We start from the raw sequence: 20,637 nt of genomic DNA on the forward strand, positions 1-20,637 counted from the left end.
TTTTTACGGATAAGAAAACTGGCCCAGAGAGGACACAAATTTGTAAGTGACAGCCAGCATTTAATCCCAGGCAGTATCCTATACTGTCTCTTATAAAGAAAATGATAAAAAATAAAGCTAAGTGCTACAAAGAAAAAGTAATCATGATTCTTTAATCTGTATATAGAAGTACTATGGAATGACTAGAAAAGCCTTTTCATATACAAAAAGTCACTGAAGGAGAAACACAAGTACCTATGCTTCGCTACAGACAAAAGAAAACTAGATTACAGTGACTATGTATAATAAAAATGATTTTGTTTATTCTGATTATAAAAGTAATTCACAGTTACTGTACAAGACTATGACAGGACGAAGAAATAGAAAGTGAAAACCACTGATGAATAGAACACTTAGAGACAATTCCTATTTTGTTTTGGGAATGCACACAGAATGCTTCCAGAAATTTTAACATCTACTAGATATAATGTATACGCAAAATGTAAAATGCAAAATGGGGCTATACTATCAATGCTATTTTGTGACCTGATGTTTTTTAATGATATCCATTGATATTCTTCTGTCAGGAAGTATACAGCTACATCATTATTTATAATAACTACATAGAACACCACTGTGGGCATAGTTTAATCAATTACTTAATGAAATAAGCATATTTGTTAATAATCTTTCTAATTTTTAATATAAAAATTACATTAAAAATCCTTGAATAGATATATTTGTGTCTCTATTTCCTTCGGATAAATTCCCAGGCAAAGAACTCTGGGTAAATGAATACACACATTCTGATTTTTTGATACAGACTGACAAACTGTCTTCCAGCAAGGTCCAATAAATACTCTCGCCAGCACTGCGTGTATCTTCTTCTCCCATCTTCACCAACACTTAGTATTAAATGCAATCTTTGCTAATCTGATAGGTGAGAAAATGTTTTAGTGTTGTTTCAATTTAAATGTTTACTAAGTGGTTGACTACCTTTTCATTCATTGCTGGCCATTTCTATTCTTTTATGAATTGAATATAAATACACTATGACAATTTTTCTTTATGTATCTGGTAGCTATGTAGCAATACTTTGTCATATATGTTACAAATATATTTTTCCCACTTTGTTATATATCTTAATTTTGTTTGTGGTAGATTTTTTGCTGTTTAGGATTGTTTATTATGTAGACAAACATATCATCTTTACTTACTAATTTCTGGTTTTGATGTCATTTCATTTTCTACTCCCAAGGTTATTTTTTAAATTAATTAATTTTTTTATGGTGACATTGGTTAATGAAATCCAGTAAGTTTCATCTGTACATTTTAACAGTAAGGCATATATATATATTTACATTGTATGTTCACTTCCCATAGTTAGATTTCTTTCTGTCACCACATATTTGACCCCTTTTACCCCACCTACCAAGGTTACTTTTTTAAATCACCTAAATTTGTTTTGTTAAATATAAGGTTTTATTGTTTAACATCTACATCTTTAATTCATCCAGAAATAGAATATGTAAAATTATCTTATTTTCTTCTGCGACCAAGAAGCCAGTAGTTCCAACGGTATTTACTGACTACTCAGTCTTATTTCCCTGACTGATTAAAATGCCCACTTTTATTATATACTATTATTCTCATATATATTTGGGTCTATTTCTAGTCTATAGGTATATTTCTGTTTTCCTGGTCAGAAATGTGTAGTCTTTAATATATTTTATATGGCTAATTTTTACCCTTCCCTTCTGTTTTCAGAATTTATGTGGTTCACCATCTATGTTTACTCTCCTAGAATAATTTTGGGATAATTTTATCAAGTTGTAAATATTATATTGGAATATTTTGGGGATTGTATTGAATTTGCACTGTACTGATTTAATGATCTAGAGAGAAACAACATTTTTGCAACAATGATTCCTCTCATCTAAAAATAAAATCTCTCTCCCTTTACAATTTTCTTTTATAACTTATTAGAAGAGTTCTTGAGTTTGTGTCATATAGGCTCTACACATTTCCTATTAATAATATTCTTTTTTTCCTTAATACTTTTGTTGTAATTGTAAACAGCTTCTTTTTTGCTAAGTATGTTTTGCTTTACTTTATGTAGATAAGCTAGAAATTTTTATATGCTTATTCTGTAACTGACCACCTTCCTAATCTCTTATTTTTAAGACTTTTGGATGATTCATCATGTTAATAACAATGTTATTTTTATTTTCCTACTATTTATTTATATGGACTATGTTAGCCTTTTGGCTAGCCTGCTATGTGAAATTTGAAATAAAATATTTAAAAGGTTTAGAATCCTTCGTTGACTTTTTCTAAAATGATAAAAGGATTGATGAAGAATTATTATATGTATATATTTAAGAATAACTTAAAACAATTATTTTTATTAGGAGTGTTTATGTATACAGTCACGATTTTAAGTGATTCTGGAGGTCACTTTCAGGTCTCACAATTTTAAAAGAGAAAAATGCCTTTTGTTTTCTTAGTGTCTTACTTATGGATTTTCTTTACCAAAGAATATACAGAAATTCACCAACACCCTGGAAAATTCTGAGTTCTATTTTTCGATGAGAGCACATTACACAAAAATTCTATGACTGGTATACCAGTGTTTAATCCAAACTCTACTATCACGTGTGACTTTAGACAATTACATAATTTCCCTAAATCTCCCTTTCTTCATTTGTAAAATGAAAACAATGCAATGCAATGTAAAACACTGGAAAGAGCAAATGAGACATGATGTTGTTGCCTGATAACATAGTAGTTACTTAATAAATGATGGTCCAATCTTGTCACGGTGGCCTTCCATGAAATTAAGATCAGCTTTTAATAATTTGTCTCCTACCTGGGATTTTGCAGTAAGAGCAAGAGAATGGACACCACCTGCCTCCAGATGGATTACTTCTTTACCATCCAGACATTTTACACACAGTGGTTGAAGCCTTCAAGAAAAACATATACACACACACAAACTCAAAGTAAGAAGTATTCTCAGCAAGAATCATGATCTTTTTCAAATTATAGAGTAAGTGCTTTCAAGTAAAAATAAACATTTAAAAAGAAAACATTGAAATAAAAATGATAGATGCATGTTCGATCTACTCCTACATATATATAATTTTGGATGGTTTTAATCTATCAATCACTAATTAACCACTATAATTCAGAATCATCAAACTTAAATGATTTGCATGGCAGAGAGACTACTTAGGATGCAATAAATATAACCAGAGAGGGGAGTTGTCTTTTTTTTTTAATGCCACACTTGCCTACACTCTGCTAAGAAGAGATATTAACTGTTTTTAGATAATCATTCCATTTACACATCTTCACAAACGTCTAATTTGTTAACATAAGAGTTCCTCTTAAAACAACAGGTTTTACTTGAGGTACGTGGATAGACATGGATGGTTTAGCATTGTGGTTATAGTTATTCTGGCAGCAGTAGAAAGACATTTTTTAAGTTAAAAAAATTGTTGGTTTTTGTAAGTTAAAAATTTGAACAATCCAAGTGTTCCAATAAAACACAGCTTTATCCCAAACACCCTTTTCTGTGTTCCAAAACGAATATATGTCAAAGATGGGATGGAAAGGTACACTGTGGATACTTAAGTACTTTACTGTTAAGTACGAATTCGAGTCTGAGAGTTGCTTTTTAAATCACAGTTAGTGGTACATAATAATTTTAACTTTTGAATTAGAAGAGGCCGGATTTCCTCTATGAGGAAATAAAAGATTTAGAGACCTTTGCATGAAAGAGATTAAGCCAATTCCTAACAGCAAACACTGACAGCACTCACCTAGGCAAAACATCGCCATGCCCCAGCTGCCCGTCCTTCCCTTTCCCCCAGGTCCACACCTCTGTTCTCAGAGAAGGCAGAAGTGCATCTGCTTCTCCACTGTACGTAGGGGTCAGAACCACGGTCCGTGTTTTCACCCGTGCAGCTTTTCTTAACAGCCTGGGGGAAACTGAAAACAAACCAGAGAAGGGGTGAGAAAGCAGATGGGTGGGAAAAAGATACCATTTTGATAAATTGTTGATTTTCAAAGAAATACACATGGTTTTGTGAAGCATACTCTATAGGTTCTCTGCAAAAATGGGGATTTAATAGTCAAATGAGTTTGGCAAATGCTGCCTACTAAATTCTATTCTCCCACTACCTGCCCTGTAGATTCACACATATATTAGTGTGCTAAAGGGGCTGATACGTCCCGCAATTAAGTTTAAATTTTTTTAACCCAGACCCCCTTTCAAACATTTGGCCACAGAATCCTTTTCTGTATAACATTTATGCCTGTGTGACATTCTGTAGAACTTGTATTCTAAAAAATAAGCTTAACAAAATACTACACTAAGGCTGACAAATATTTTTCCCATTTCGAAGTAGAATTAAAAGATAAGCCTTTCCAAGTCAAGGTCTAAATTCGAATACTTTATAAATATTAGAATAAAGAACTTAATTCTCTGCCTGTTTCAAATCATTTTATAAAGAATTTAATCTTTCAAAGAATGCTGACATCTTTTACAGTGTTCAAAATTATGACAAAGGCACACAACACTATGTAAATCGTGTATACCAATTTGGGGAGAGGACATGTTTTGAAGAAAATCATCAAATGTCACAGAATGTAGACTTAATCACTTGGTCATTTACTTGTGAGCTACAAAAAAAGTGATCATCACTGGTTAAGATCAACATCTTTTCTGGTAAATGTACTGTCCATTTGTACATACGGAAACTCAAAGAATCCTTCTTGAAGTTTCCTCAAAGATGTATTTCAGATAATTTAGAGAGAGAGAGGGAAAAAGAGTACATGTAAATTTTTTTTCTATAGATACTTTAAGTTACTAAGTAAAATTTAACCTAAGGAAATAAGTCTGTCTGTGGGACTGCATATTTTATATGGTCTAATGACATGAAAAAAATCAATATTCCACATTTGTGGCTCAAAGAGATCTCAAATACATTTATAATGAAAATGCTACAGGATATTTAAGAATGCTTTGGCATAAGATTTTCCTTCAGATTCAGAACAATTCATGGGTTTTCCTTACACACACACACACACACACACACACACACACAATTAATCAGGACTATTTTATTTGTATAGATGAAAATCTAGTAGGTATAAGAATTAGGAGGCAAGATTATAGAAATGCTAAGTGGCGCAAGAAAGTGCAATGAGTAAGTAGAACAAATGTAGGAAACAGGCAAAGCAGAAAATGTAAATTTTATTACAGTCTAGGATTTATAACTTTAGAGCTCTACATAAAAATAGTGCAAACCAGGGATTGATAAACAACAGCCAGTGGATCAAATACAGCCCAGCGCTTGTTTCTGCAAACAAAATTTTATTGGAATGTAGTCTTGCTCATTAATTTATGTATTATCTTTGGTTACTTTTAAGCAACAGCAGCAAAGTTGAATAGTTGTAACAGAGGCTATATTGGCCTGCAAATCATAAAATATTTCTTGTTAGCTTTTTACAGAAAAAAGTTTGCAAATTCCTTGTCTAATCCTATACTCCTCAAACTTTAAAGTGCACAATGATCACCTGGGGATTCTGTTATAATGCATATTATGATTCATTAGGTTTGGGGTGAAGCCTGAGATCCTGCATATCTAACACATTCCCAGATGCTGCTGAAGTTGCTGGTCTGCAGGACACATCTTGAGAAGTAGAAGTCTAGAGGACTAAGATTCCTAAACTGATTAAGAAATGTAGAAGAACTAACTCTGTAATATTCTTAATATTACAAGATTTTATTGCTAATGGTTTCAGAAAATCAAATGTTCTCTTATTGAAGTTTAAATTTCTCTCTACTTTCAGGTCAAGCATGGTAATTAATTCCTCACTTATCCAATGGTCACATCTGCAACTTCATCTTTCCGGAGTATAGGTCCCAACTAGGAAATCAGGGAGGCTATCGCTACATTCTAGAAAAATAAAATAAGATTCATCGTAAGGTTCAAAAGCAGAAGCACACATCATGGAAACACTATGTTCTAAGGTTATTTCTAAAGCAGACAAGTCCGCGCGCGGCCAGGCTCCCTGCTGCGACCGGCCAGGGTCACGCGCCGCTCGCCCGCCTCCTACCGCCATGTTGGCTCCGCGTGGCCCGCACGAAATGCCCGGGGAGGCCGCAGACACCGTCCCCGCTGCAGGGCAGGGGTTCCCACAGCCCCAGGCTGTGACAGAGTCTGGAATAGAGTCTGATGAATTAGTACCAGAGCTGGAGGAACAAGATTCCACACTGGCAACCACACAAGCCCGGATGGCAGCAGCAGCTGAACTCAATGAAGAACCTCTCAGTACAGCAAAACAGAGCTGGCATGAAAAGAAGGCACGAAGCCTACGTCCAGACTGGGCCTTTGACAGGTTACAGGGGTTACTAGGGCCACTATCCTGGAATCCAAGAATATCCTTTTTGTCATCACAAAACCAGATGTGTCTACCTGGTTTCAGATACCTACACTGTGTTGGGGGAAGCCAAGATCGAGGATTTATTTCAGCAAGCAAAGCTAGCAGCTGCTGAGAAATTCGAAGTTCAAGGTGAAGCTGTCTCAAACATTCAAGAAAACACAGACTCCAACTGTAGAGAGCAAAGAGGAAGAGCTTGATGAAAAAGATGTGGAAGTTAAGGACACAGAATTGGTCATGTCACAAGCAAATGTGTCCAGAGCAAAGGCAGTCCCAGCCCTGATGAACAGTAATGATATTGTAAATGCTATTATGGAATTAACAATGTAACCATCTAAAAACAGCAACTTTTTTTTTTTTTGGTGTTTCCAGAGTAACTGCAGTTTCCTTTGAAATTTGTACTGTTTCTATCATTAATAAAGTTAAGACTTTTCATGGGATAAAAAAATAAAATAAAGCAAGCAAACATGTAACTTTCTTTTAAACCCAGCTATGATGACCAAAATCAAATTTTAACATTTGCATTATGTCAAATTTAGCAATTAGGAAAGCTAATTCATTGTAATATAGCATGTGATGTTAGGAGCATCTTGGATTCAGCAAAAGTCAGTACACAGAACCGGGCTGTTTCCTTACCTTGTGACAACAATCCAGGGAGGGAGAGTCTTCGGCTGCCCCCCTCAGATTCCTCTTCTCTGATATCCACAAGACTTGAACTCTTCTTTCCTTGCATCGATTCCTGTTTAACCTGCTCTTCTCTGCTATCTTTCAGACCTTCTGGGCCTGTGGAACTACTGCCTGCTTGAGTTCCAGGTTCACAAGGGGCTGTACTATAAAAGTTCATAACTTTTTTAAGAGACAAGGCCCCAGCTTCATATGTAGCAGCCACTCTCACACCAACCGCAGATGCACAAGAGACCACTAGGCTGTTTAGGGCTGAGGTGCTTGTGGTTGGTGGGCTGTGAAGATTAGGAATTGCTTCTTCTATAAGAGGCTAAAATATATACACATAAAAAAGTATATAAAAATACAATCCCTTACACAAGTATTCAAATAAAGTTTAACATCCATCACTATTTGCAAATATAAGAACATATAACAAAGGTCTCTTTATCTCCAACTTAAAGAGATGCCTTCTTGATCATGAAGTAAACACTGTATGGTAATGAGTACACAAAATATAGTTTCTCATCAAAAGTACTTCCTTTTGTTTGACTGTTGTATTTTTCCATGGTATTTAAAAACAAGCCCCAGTTGCTTTTATATAATTAAGTACAGTAAAATGAGGAGAAAAAAGTTATGAAAAACATAGTCTTTAATATGAAGTGCACTGTGACAGCCCTGGATAGAAGGTTGAAAAGATGACAGTTTTATTATCACCTTTAGGAAAATTTACAAAGAATCCTACTAATAAATATCAGAAAAAATATTTTAAAAACAGGCTTTTCCTAAAATGTTTTATAAATGGAAATTTATATTTTTCTTGAAAATGGAAATTTAGATACAGCATATACGGCAGAAAGAGTTATACCTCTGGCCTATCAGCCCCTAAATTATGCTCTTAAGTTCAAGTCCTTCTACTGTCTCATCAATGAGTTATTTTCCATGACCCAGGGAGTAGGTAAACTGAAGGATTACCTTTGCTCTAGCTACCATAGAGAGTAAATGTGGCAGGTTAATAATTAACCATTTGAAACCAATGTTCTTAGTGTTTGTCATTTATTGCTATATTAGAAAGTCAAACTAAGTTTTCTAGCGAAAAATATCTTAGTGAAAAAATCAGTTGAAATTTATTTTGAGCAGTCAAGCACCATTGTTTACTAAAAAGGAAAGTCATTAAATATACCTACTAAACACACACACACACACACACACACAAAGCTTTTGGCTTATAAGCATATGTTACAATAAACAATTTGCTTCTTATGCTACCCTATGGTCCCAAAGGACATATGTACATTGCTTAATTTATCCCGAACTAAAAATCAAACCAAAAAGATTTTTTTTAACACTGGCTTCTTAAAGGAAATAATTCCTGTTGACTAGTATAGTGCCTGAAATGTAGTAGGTACTCAACACATTTGTTGAATTAAATATTAAATTCAGAAAGGCTATTTCTGAGCAAGTGAGTCTTTAATTAAAATTCAACAAAATAAAGGTACCATATAAAACAAAATATAAATACAAAGCCTGTAACTTCCTTGGTAATATGGTTTCCATGATAACTGGTTCAGAAAAACTAGCATTACTATTTCTATCCTTTGTTTACAACGGCTCACCATTGAAGCAGTGATGGTATTTAGTAGTGACTATTTTAAGGGGTTCTTACCATCAGGTTAAAAAAGTGTCACAAAACTCTACCTTATATAAACTTTAAACTATTGTTCTAACTGGCTCCGCCACTTATCTTTAATAATACATAAAATAAAAAATACATAACCAACAATTATGATGAAAGACACAAGTTCAGGAGTTCCAGTCTACCAATAATAAAATGCAATAGTGAGATATAGGCTTCATTGCCAAATATTTTGGTTTATTCCATAAAAGCAAGATACTCTTTCAGTTATATCTGGCCAGAGGAGAAAAAACTTGTCCTAACCCATATAAATTCCAAATGAATTAGCTGCATGCCTGAGACACTATTTGCAAAATTGAATTAAATTTAGTATAAACACACATTGTCAAAATTAGCATAGGTAACACAAACTTTAAATGTTTAACAAAACAAGTCCAAAGAAAAATGCAATTTCAGTGATAACCTAATAATCAAATAAACTGTATACAATAAACTTTTAACTTCCACTTAGAGGAATGATTTTTAAGAAGTCAAACTTTTTCATAAGCATGTACAAGTCTAGAAATTTTCTGCATGCATTCCTGTTAAATTATTACTTTTGTTCTGTTTAGATTTTTTATAATACCTTTCTTCAGTTTATTCTTGTTTAAAACAATATATATTCACAAGGTTCAGTAAACCGTGAAAGAAAAACTTTTCAAAAAACCTCTAGCCATGTTTCCATTATGACAAACAGGAATAAAAAATCAAAAGGCTATGTTGCTGCCATAACCTAAGAAAACACCCTTTATGATTGGATGCTTTTGCTTTGTTTTGTTTTCTTAGAGTTTTGGTAAAGCGAAACCAAAAGGCTTACCTTAAGAGTAAAAAAAAAACCAATTACCCTTTTAGAACAATTTATTTTAAGCAGGGAGACAAACTTTATTGTTTGCTACTGGTAAATAACTTTTCTCCATTTACTACAAGTTTTAAGAATGAGAATAGTTTAAATAAGATGAAGAAAATATTAACCACGACCACCCCTCCAAATTAAGCCCACAGGTATAAGTGAAAAAAATTAAAACAATAAGTAATGCCAGTAAGGTTTTTTTTTTTTTAATCTGCCTATAATTAAAGAATTCACCACATAGCAACCTTCTCTGATAAAAAATGAACGGACTTTTCTCTACAGAATCTGAAGAATGTACAAATACAGGTCAGAAGAATCTCTGACTATATAGTTCTAATTGTTTAAACCATTCAGAGGGCCACCAAAATTCAGTACCTTAGCCATGGGGGAAAAAGTACTAGGGGAAAAAAATGGGATTTTGCTACTTATAAAACAAACCCAGCATGGTATCTTTCTACATCATAATGGGTCAGAATTTGAACATAAAAAATAATTTTGAGTTAATCCAGGTTTTCCTATATAAGCATACGTGATAAGACTGATTTATAGGCAAATTCGAAAAATAAAAGGTGCTATCAAACCTTAGGCATTTTCAAGTTTCTGACAAAAAACTCAGATGGTTCAACTCCAGAAACAGCTTTATATTATAAAATTTAGCAGGTACCTGAGATGGCACTGGCTTTTCACCATTCTCTGAGTTCTTTCTTACTGAGAGATCTGACAGTTTCTGCACATATTCATTTACTGCCTGAGTGTCAGGGTACGATGGTGTATTTCTGGCAGAAGGCATTTCAGTTGTTCCCATGTCTTGCTGGGAGGAGATGGCATCACTACTTGTGGTCTGACCATTTCCAACGTTAAGTTCGGTAGCAGGCAGATCATTTTCTGCAAGAGTGTTCTCGAATACTTCTCCCTGGCTGTGAAGGGTTTCTGTGGAGGGGCTGATGGCAATGCTGGCCTGGTTTTCTGCCTGGGATTCTGACAAGGTCACACCCAATGGACAACAATGACTGTCTGATATAATCACATGGTCTTCTTTGTCAGTCATGGTAATTAAGAGCTGGCTGCACTGGTTGCATCTTTCTGGTACTGGCTTCAGATCCTGGGAAGGGAGACACTGTACAAGCGCTAAGCTGTGGAACGCACCACAGGCAACCTGCAGCACTACACGTCCAGCAAGATGTTCTATCTTTTGTGGCTTTGTCACTGGGAAGGTAGTGGTAATGAGACCCAACTGACAACCAGTGCCCCAAGCCCAAATTTCTCTGCTTATTGACAATGCCAGAGTGTGCTCCTCGCCACAAGCCAACTGCAAAATCCTGACTGCTAACAAAGGACTAGTCTCAGAATCAGAAATGCTGACAGGATTAGGTTCTGGAACATACTGCTGGTTAGCTACTGCACACTGGCCAGCAGAGTTCTCTCCCCACATATATACTATGCCACTTTCTGTCACTGCTCCACTGTGGAAACTCCCAGCTGCCACAGTAACAACATATTGCCCAACAAGGGCATTTTCTAGAATGGGGCTACTCGGACAAATCTCTGCTGGTTCGCTTCTCCAGGGAAGAGTCCCAAAGCTGTAGACCACACCATCTGAAAGTTTAAAAAAAGAAGGGAATTAGTGAAGTCACTAGAAATTTTATTGGCAAACTTAAATCCCCTCTAGGTTTAACAAAATAAGACTTTTTTTTCAAAAGCAGAGTGTAGAGATTTGGTTCAAGCATATAATACTCCAAATTTATCCATCTTTTAATAATGAAGGATATTGCTCCTTTCCTTTAGCCTCATCCTACAAACTCTGGCATCGATCCACTACTAATGGCTACCATCATAGGCTATTACGGAAGCAGATTCCAAGTGTTTAAAGACAAAATGATCATATCAAGATAAAATAAGCAGAAGATAAAATAGACACATTTGCTAATATCTACAACACATGCTACTACTGAGTAAGTCAGAGCAGCAGAAAATTTATACACGGGAATAAAAATATTAGAGATTCATTTTGGCCAAAATTATGAAATTAGCTTTATACCTCTAGGTATAAAGCGCCAGTGTTAATAAGACATGGCTGTCTTCATGTTGTATACCATATTACATATAGTTTTTAGATATTACATATAATATATACTCATGCACCACATAACAGCAGGAATACAGTCTGAGAAACGCATCGTTAGGCGATTCCGTCGCTGTGCGAACATCATAGAGTGAGTGCTCTTACACAAACCTAGGTGGTATAAACCTACTACTCACTTAGGCTATATGCTATAGTCTACTGTTCTGTAAGGGAGGAAAAATAATTTCCCTCTACCCTTCTAGGTTTTTTGTTGAAACATCCCTGTAATAAAGGACAGATTAACAGGAGAAAAACAAACAAAAGTTTAATATTAACATGTACACCTCCTACATACATGGGAGAAACCCAGGAAAACTGAGTAACTCGCCAAGATGGAATTGAAGCCACCACCTTCAATACTATCTTCAGCTGAAGTTAAAACATGCTGGGGGTGGAGGGGAGTCTATTATGGAGGCTACTAGGAAAAGCACAGTAAACAAGAGTAAGGTTGTTATACAGATTTAAGTCATTGTCTTCTGCATTGATAAGAGTTTCTAGAGACAGAATGAAGAAATAAGTACTATTTTTTTCTCCCACAAAGCAGTTATTGAGTTGACGATGAAAAAAAGAAAAGCGTACTTTATCTTTGGCCTATTATACATGGCAGATATATTTATATACTTAAATTAACTCACCACAACATGTATGTAAAAAAGAATATAACAGTGGCTACATATAAGCTTTTATTAGGGAATTTCTAGTTTGGACAAAGAGTACTGAGAAAATAAGTTCACTGGTTAAAATCTTTAAAACTTTTCTTCCCAAGTGATATAGCAATATACACTTGCAACGGCTCGCCAACTTTTTCAATTGATATTATTTCACTAGGGAGAGCAGTATTACAAAGAAATGGATATTTAGACACACCGCTTTGTTTAACCTGGAGTACCTCAAAAATAGTGAATCAATGAAGTGTCATCATTGAATATGAGCTATGGTCAAATTAAATAGAGAAAAGAAGCTTGAAAATTCCTAGCATTCAATCAGTACCATTTTCTCACCTAAAAAAGATAACACTGGAGATCTTTTCTCCATTTCGAACTACATTTTTCTGTGAGATAAGAGTTTCTTTTGCAACTTTAACACTAAAAATCAGAACAGTGGTAATAAACAGAACAGTGAAACTTAAACATGAGCAGTGATAACATATTTTTTAAAAGTCTTCCCTCAGTTGTCCCAACCTATTAGGTATTCTAGATATTTAAAGATTTTATGTTTCATAAAGGTTCCTAAATATTTACTGAAAGGCTAATAAAACAATAACAGTAACAGAATTCCACTTATATATACTTGAGAACTATGTATTTTAAACCCATAGGCATGTATTGAACATAGTTCACATTTTCAAAATTAGGATTTTTCCAAATTCTGAACTAATTATTATATATTATATAAGTTATGTAATAAGAAAGAAGATAGAAAGAAATCCATGTTAACTCCATAAAACCACCGTCAGATTTAAGCTTTGTTTCCTAAAACTTGCCTTCTCTTAGTTCCCACAAGGAAAATACCAAAGCATTATTAAATACTTAATAAATGCTTACAGAGCAGAAATTTATAAATTAGTAAAGCTGATGGCCGTCTTAGCCCAAATCAAATTTGCCATGACTGAGTTGGTAAAGTGCCATAAAAATTAAATTATAGCCTATGTGTCTGTCTGTTATATATTTACAGATATTACATGTTTTTTATGAGCTGCTATTTATATCTTAGAACACTCTGCTGAAACAGTATAACCAAACAACTTAAAAAGCAGGCTTTGAGGGAGAGGAGGAAGGTAGATTTGGTAAAAGGGGTCAAATATGTGGTGACAGAAAGAAATCTAACTATGGGAGGTGAACACACAATATAAATATATATATATATGCCTTACTGTTAAAATGTACAACTGAAACACCGATTTCATTAACCAATGTCACCATAAAAAAATTTAAAAATTAAAAAAGAAAAAAGCAGGCTTTGAAATCAGACTCTCTGGGTTCTAATCCCAACTTTGACACTAATAGCTGTGTGTGCTTAGAGAAATTATTTGACCTCCCTGACCTTCAGCTTCCTCATCTGTGAAGTGGGGAAAATAATAGTAGCTATCTCATAAGGTGGTTGCGAAGACTCATAGAGATAATACATATAAAGTGCTTAGTGTGGTGACTGGCACATATAATTGTTTAATAAACATTAGCTATTATTAGCATTATTATTCTGATATATTTAATATACAAAGGTACAGCAAAAGAGAGTCTGAATAGGTAATCTTCCAAAAAAGTTGATTTTTCATGTACTTATTACTATAAAATTTAAAAATTATTATTTAAAAAAAATTTTTTTAGGTGGGGCAACCCTTGGTTGACCTCACAGATTGCAAGGACCTTGTCAGCTTACAATCCCTTATTTTTTATTTTTTATGCCTACAGCACCTAGTCTTCCTTGGTGGTCTCCTATGCAAGTACTAACCAGGCCCAAATTTAAAATTATAATTCTCCCTTTTACTCTAGGTATGACATACCTTAAATTTAAGAACTAATACATGTCTGTTAAAGAGTATATCTTAAATTTAAGAACTAATCTGATTTCTGATAAAGGGAATGAGAACATATTTTGAAAACAAGAAGAGTATAAACTCCAGCAAAGTTCATTATGAACATCTAGTATCCAGTAACTCTTACCTACCTACTCTTACACACTCAGGCATTTGTTAGTTTCAGTTACTATTTGTTAAGCCATTGTTTTCAATACCTTCAGTCAGAAGAACTCCATGTTTTGCTCCCAGGGCAGCTTGAAGAACAGTCTTTCCTCCCCAGCCAGACAATCTCTCTGGTGTTCCAGAACAGGATCCTGCCTGCCAGACATGGACCAGGCCTCTTTCTTTGGATCCTTCTGCCTCTGTTGACCTACAAACATCAAGAAAAATCACTTAAATGTTCCTGTAATGCAGAGCTGTATCTTTTGTTCTTAATATTTTCATTATATTTGTACCTTTTACCAGTACATAGGGGACTGAGTCAGATAATTTAACTAGCACCTATTTTATGCCTTGGTCATGAAACAGGAGTAGAGATAAAACAACTAGTTATATTAAAGGCTTGAGGATAATCTAAACACACAAATTACTAATCTCTAAGGAGTAAACAGAAGCTGAGCTATTTTTTGAAATTTTATGATTTAGTAGCATAAAATTTCAAGATGTAACTTCTCAATACATTAACTCCTTGTTTAGATATTAAAATTATAGCACGTCCTAAGTTGAAGTCTTATATCAGTTTTTAATGTAAAAAGTTATTTGATGAAAAAGAATTAAGTTTCACTTTACACTGAGCTTAAGCTCTATAATTGCTATTTAAATTTTTAAGAACCAAATTTATAACAGGTGCCAGTAAAATACTTCATGCTTACTCTTGTTCTAGCCAAAAATTTCCATCCATCTGATTACTCTGGTTCATAGAACACAAAACACACAGCTATTTAAAATGCCCGTATCCTAACTGCCCCCGCCTCCCGCCGTCCGTTCTAAGGACATCTTAAGACACCCTGAGTTTCCTTTGTACAAAATTTTCCTGTGTCACCACTGATGGTACATTGTTTTCATATTCTTTTTTCTAGACAATGTCAATATTTTAATGAGACACAGAAACTTTTCTGGTTTTATTTAATAATATCTAGGAAATTCTCTACTTTTATTAAATATTTCTCTAAATTATAATTAGGCATAACTATGGTTTCATGGAAGGGAAGCCACAAACTTAATTCTCCTATTAAAATATCATCCATGACTAGTTTTCTAAGGATAGAAGATGATTCAAAATAAGGCTATTTCTGCAAACCTGAAATTATTTGTGAGAAAAATGGCTTCAAAAGCTTTAAAATAGTGAAATGAAGACTTTTTGTGCCTTTTATAAGCATAAGAAAGGAACGAGCAACAAAGCTAATCAGCTTTATTTTAATATCTCTTCTCGCTTTACCAATTAACACAAATGTCACTATTTCTACTTAATAACCATCAAAGACAAAATTAAAGTGAATAGAAGCTACACATATGGTGTTTGTAGTGTTTTCCTAGAAGGATACAGGAGAAAGAAGAAATGGTTTTACCTTCCCTTCTTTGAGTCCATCGGTCAGTGGGAGCACTCCATCACCAAATCATTTCCTCTTTGCAAAAGTATATAAAGACCTAAATGGCAAAACACAGGTAAGCACTAAGAGCAGTTAAAGAACACTCTGTTTTATCCCACAGATTTAAAAAAAAAAAAAAAAAAAAGGCAGCCCTCTAACAAGTGTACATTCACTGAGCAATAAATATGCAGAACTATTTAAACTATTTCATACCCTGCCTGCCAAAGTGGAATATCTAGACTGAGCCTGCCCACTGAGCTTATAAAAATGCCTGTTGACTGTCATATGTAATGTCAAAGGAAGAAAAGTCTAGCTACAATTAAGCTGTACTTGTCAGGCAACAGATTTTTTTGGTTTTTTATTATAAAGAAGGAAGTTCAATTTGAAAACTCAATGTGTTAAGTATTCATTTCATAAACATTAAGGTTACTTTAAATGCTTCTGCAACACACGAACATCTAAATACCAATTAAGTAAGAAAGAATTTCTAAAATCTCTTCAGTTATGTATCAGATTCAAGTAGTTTTAATTTACAGTTTTCAGTAATGCACACAAAAAATTATGTCATTAAAATATAAAGTTTCCACTTACTGGAACTACCAGTATTTTCCCCAAATCAACCTCAATTCAAAACCATAATCGAAAGGGCTAGAAGAAAAAAGTTTGAATTTTAAAATAGCTGTTTTAAAATCAACCACTGAACAGAAAAACGCTCTATGAAAAAAATTATGGTTTAAGTATCACGACCTATCAGTTCAGAAACTCGACGTTTAAGAAAGAGAAAAATAAGCAGACAGAAATGCTCAGTGCATTTCAACTAAGAAATTTACATTTTTAAAGGCACCGAAATTCATGAAAATAAAGACAAGGAGGTTTTATTTGTGTGAACCATATAAATACTAGGGCCAAATTTATGATTCTTCCACAGAAGGATATGGCATGGTCACGGTGCTCTGGAAACAGCCCATACCGGCAGGAGTGATGTAAGATCCATCTGTTTACTCCAGGTTGCCAGTGAATTCTTAGTTTCCCATCTGTAGATCTGGAGGCAATTACTCTCTACCTAATGTTAATTTTAGAAAGATTGTGAATCATCCAAAGTTGTATAAAGAGGACTAATGTAAATAAAAGATATATCTGAATAAATTTAATAAATGCTGTTAATAGATATGATCAAGTGGCACTATGCTTTGTGTGTGATAGTGTTAACTTTTAGTAAAATGTACAGTTCATGCTATACAGAGAAATTCTGAAGCCAGGTCTAACTTGTGCTTATCTGTCAGAGCAAGGAATAACTGTTCCCTTGATTAAAGTTAAACAATACTGAGCAGAAACCAGAGAACGACTCTGGGAGGGTGTGGAAGTGCATAAGCACACTTCACAACTGATTACCTACAGGTAAACTGAATCCTACTGCCTAACAATCAAAAATGTTGAGAATCTTTTGGTAAAGTGAATAAAACAGTTGATCTTTCTCCTCTTTCAGTGTACTGTTTTTGAATACAGAGTTTTCTTAAAGGGGAGTTCACCTTATACCATATGATTTCTCAACACCACTCATTTTTTTTTTAAATCCAAACAAAATTAAAACTCTACAAACTGTTTTGCAACTTTCTTTTGTGACTTACTATATATGGTAGGCAGAATAATGGTCTCAAAGATGCCCTCGTCCTAATGCCCACAACCTATGAATATGTTAGGTTACATGGCAAAGGGAAATTAAAGTAGCTAGTCAGCTGACCTTAAAATGGGGAGATTATCCTGGTTATCCAGGTGGACCCAATGTAATCACAAGTGTCTTTAAAAGTGGAAGAGGGAGGCAGAAAGAGATGTCATGATGGAAGCAGAATCAGAGAGATGCTACATTGCTGGCTTTCAAAATGGGGGGCGGGGGAGAGGAGAGGCACAATAAAACAAGGAACATGGATGGCTAGAAGCTGGAAAAGGCAAGGAAAGTAATTCTCTACTAGAGCCTCCAAAAAAGTAATGCAGCTCTGCTGACACCTTGATTTTAGCCCAGGGAGACTTGTCGGACTTATAACCTAAAGAACAGTAAGATAATAAATTTGTGTTATTTCAAGCCACTAAGTGTGTAGAAATTTGTTACAGTAGCAACAGAAAGCTAGTAACATACTATTTTATAGACTTCTTTCTGTATCAGTATTTATAGACCTATCTCATTTTGTTTTAATGGTGTTTAATGTTTGACGTCTTCCAAAAAGATGTATCTGCCTGAAACTCAAATAGTGCAACAAGAAAAAAAGACTGCAAAGGATACATAACTAAAAAGGAATATTGCAGCTAAACATGGGAAGCTTATAAGAAGTTTTACCTCACATACTTAAAAATAAGTGGCACTTACCAACTCCATTTACTCTAACATCCTTTCTCAATTATAGATCCATACAGAAAAAAAGAAAAAATTTTGTTTTTCTAATATTTTTATGAGCCCCTCTACAGGAAATCTGTAAGACTTTCCTCAACCACTTCAAATAGCAATTCAGTGCTTCATGTTTTTGTTACAAAACTGCCTAATCATGGGGCTTCCTATGGGAATATTTCTCTCCAGGTGAGCTTTAAGGTCTTAATTCTACATTCTTTTGGGGGACAGGATCTCTGCACTCGGCTCTGATATAGAAGCTATGTGAGTTGTACAAAGAGTCAGAAAATATGGAGTCAATTAAACTCTGAGATGGCCCTTTAACACAAAAAGTAAACCATGGTTCTGAATGAATTGACTCAACTTATAGATCCTATTAGATACAGACCCTTCTACTACATTTAACAGCTAAATAAGCTGTTTTGTACATGCAGAGGATATGGTTTTAACACCACGATCTAAGAGTGCCCTTAAAAAAATCTGGTCTAGAAGTCACAATTATTGCTAGAAAAAAAAAAAAACCTGCAAACTATCTACAGGTCCATAATACCTTAACCAGAAATCCAATATCCAAAAAACTCTTAAAACTAAAAGTTTTTTCATAACTCTGAAATCTGACCTGAACTCATCTAACAGCATAACATGACCTGAACTAATGGGAGTTTATTTAGTTTTTACCCCTTTAGTGTGAATATTCATATAGTTTGCTACAGAAATATTAATATGATTATGGGATAGTACCAAAAGTCCCACAGGAAGTGTTATATGTCAGGGATCCCCAACCCCTGGGGCAACTGATCGTTACCAGTCTGTGGACTGTTAGGAACAGAGCCACACAGCAGGAGGTGAGCAGCAGGCTAGTGAGCAAAGCTTCATCTGTATTTCTAGTGGTTCCCCAGTGCTAGCATCACCGCCTCAGCTCCACCTCAGATCATCAGGCATTAGATTCTCATAGGAGCACCGGGGCCAAAAAGGTTGGGGATCGCTGTTATATGTGATTTAAGTAACTTATTATAAAGGTAAAAAAAATCCTGAATTTCAAAACATATCTTGCCTCAAAAGTTACAAGAAAGGGACTAAAAACTTGTATTCTAGAATAGCAACTGTCATTTTTAGTAGGGTCCTCAACTTTTAACTATATTATACTTCAATTAGTTTACTTTATGTACTTCTAACATTCATCTTGTAGAGTAGCGGTAAAGCAAACACTACTCTCAAGGCATAAGAAAGCTAACTTACACTTAGCATAGCTGGGCCCTTCTAGTTTTATTCTCCTGTCTCACTTACTGGTTTAAAATAGGTATGTTGATTAAAGTAGTAAAATAGCAATAATTGTAGTCACAAAAATAATATTAGAGTTTAGAATGACAAGACATTAAGATAGGAAGACAATAAAAATAATAACAGAGAAGCAAACTATATCATAATGCCCTAAAAGGAATTTGGACATAGATTGAATCCAATATAAAATTACTACAGATTTCATGCAGTCATTTACACTCTGTTTTTAAGGTCTGAGCTGACTGCATTTTATTGCAATGTAGTAAACTGAAGTTTATACTATGAATGCGGTAAACAATACTTTAAGACATTGGTATTTTACACATGGTACATGCTTAATAAATGTTTGCTTTTAGAATCTCAAGCAATGGTACACATAGATTAAGGAAATTTTTGACTCAAACACCTGACTTACAACTAATTTATACACTAACTGCTATTTCCTGAATATCCGGCCACCGAAGCATTTAACCATTACTGAAGGTTGAGGAACACTCACCTTGCAGTGAAGCCTTGACAGACTAACCACCATCAAATGCCAAGGCCGCTTCAAATCCCAGCCCTCTCAGCCTTAATTGCTCCACTGGAGGCATTGTCTGATACCACTATGGGAGCTGACTAGCCCCTTAAATCCTGACCTCAGGGACTGAGTAAATAAATGTACTGAATAAAGTCACTAGGCTGCCCTAAAAGTACTTGTTATTTACAATGTTGTTATTAATGAGATAACACACTAAGTCATTGATTCAAAATATATTATAAACTAGAAGTTAGAAATTATGACTTATTTATCAGTATACTCTTGTACCCATAACAACCACTAGGTACAAGCAAGCTACATTTATTTGAGTACTCAGTGGAAGACGGCTCTTGATCTTAAATTCCAATCTACGGACTTCCAAATGATATAGACTTCTAGTGCCTGTAATAAAAGTCAGTAGCACAAAAGGAAAATGTCATCTCATAATAGAAACTCCTATACATAATTTGCTATTGGTATTTCCTAACAATAAAGACACTTTTATTTCATGTCACTTAACAACTGCTAGACAACCCAGGAAATTCTGAACAGTCCCTTTCTCCATAGTACATGGAGACAGTTTTTGGTGCAGTCAGGAACAGTAAAGCTT

At 34.5% G+C, this 20,637-nt stretch overlaps 1 protein-coding gene and 1 pseudogene across 4 annotated transcripts in view; one reads left to right on the forward strand and one right to left on the reverse strand.

Moving 5' to 3' along the window:
- Positions 1 to 20,637, reverse strand: part of ALS2 (alsin Rho guanine nucleotide exchange factor ALS2) — a 63,847-nt gene that overhangs the window by 38,775 nt on the left and 4,435 nt on the right. For all 4 annotated transcript variants that reach the window (XM_039844453.1, XM_039844450.1, XM_039844451.1 and 1 more), the window contains exons 2-7: positions 15,826 to 15,904; positions 14,473 to 14,627; positions 10,282 to 11,213; positions 7,066 to 7,423; positions 3,804 to 3,972; positions 2,849 to 2,945 (exon numbers count right to left, since the gene is read on the reverse strand). In XM_039844453.1, the coding sequence (XP_039700387.1) occupies positions 2,849 to 2,945; positions 3,804 to 3,972; positions 7,066 to 7,423; positions 10,282 to 11,213; positions 14,473 to 14,627; positions 15,826 to 15,845 (1,731 nt within the window). In that variant the 5' untranslated portion in view covers positions 15,846 to 15,904. The remainder of the gene's footprint in view (positions 1 to 2,848; positions 2,946 to 3,803; positions 3,973 to 7,065; positions 7,424 to 10,281; positions 11,214 to 14,472; positions 14,628 to 15,825; positions 15,905 to 20,637) is intronic.
- Positions 5,614 to 6,764, forward strand: LOC120587538 (nascent polypeptide-associated complex subunit alpha-like; annotated as a pseudogene).

Source organism: Pteropus medius, unplaced genomic scaffold (genome assembly GCF_902729225.1).
Source record: "Pteropus medius unplaced genomic scaffold, Ma_sr-lr_union100, whole genome shotgun sequence".
In the NCBI taxonomy this organism is placed as follows: domain Eukaryota; kingdom Metazoa; phylum Chordata; class Mammalia; order Chiroptera; family Pteropodidae; genus Pteropus; species Pteropus medius.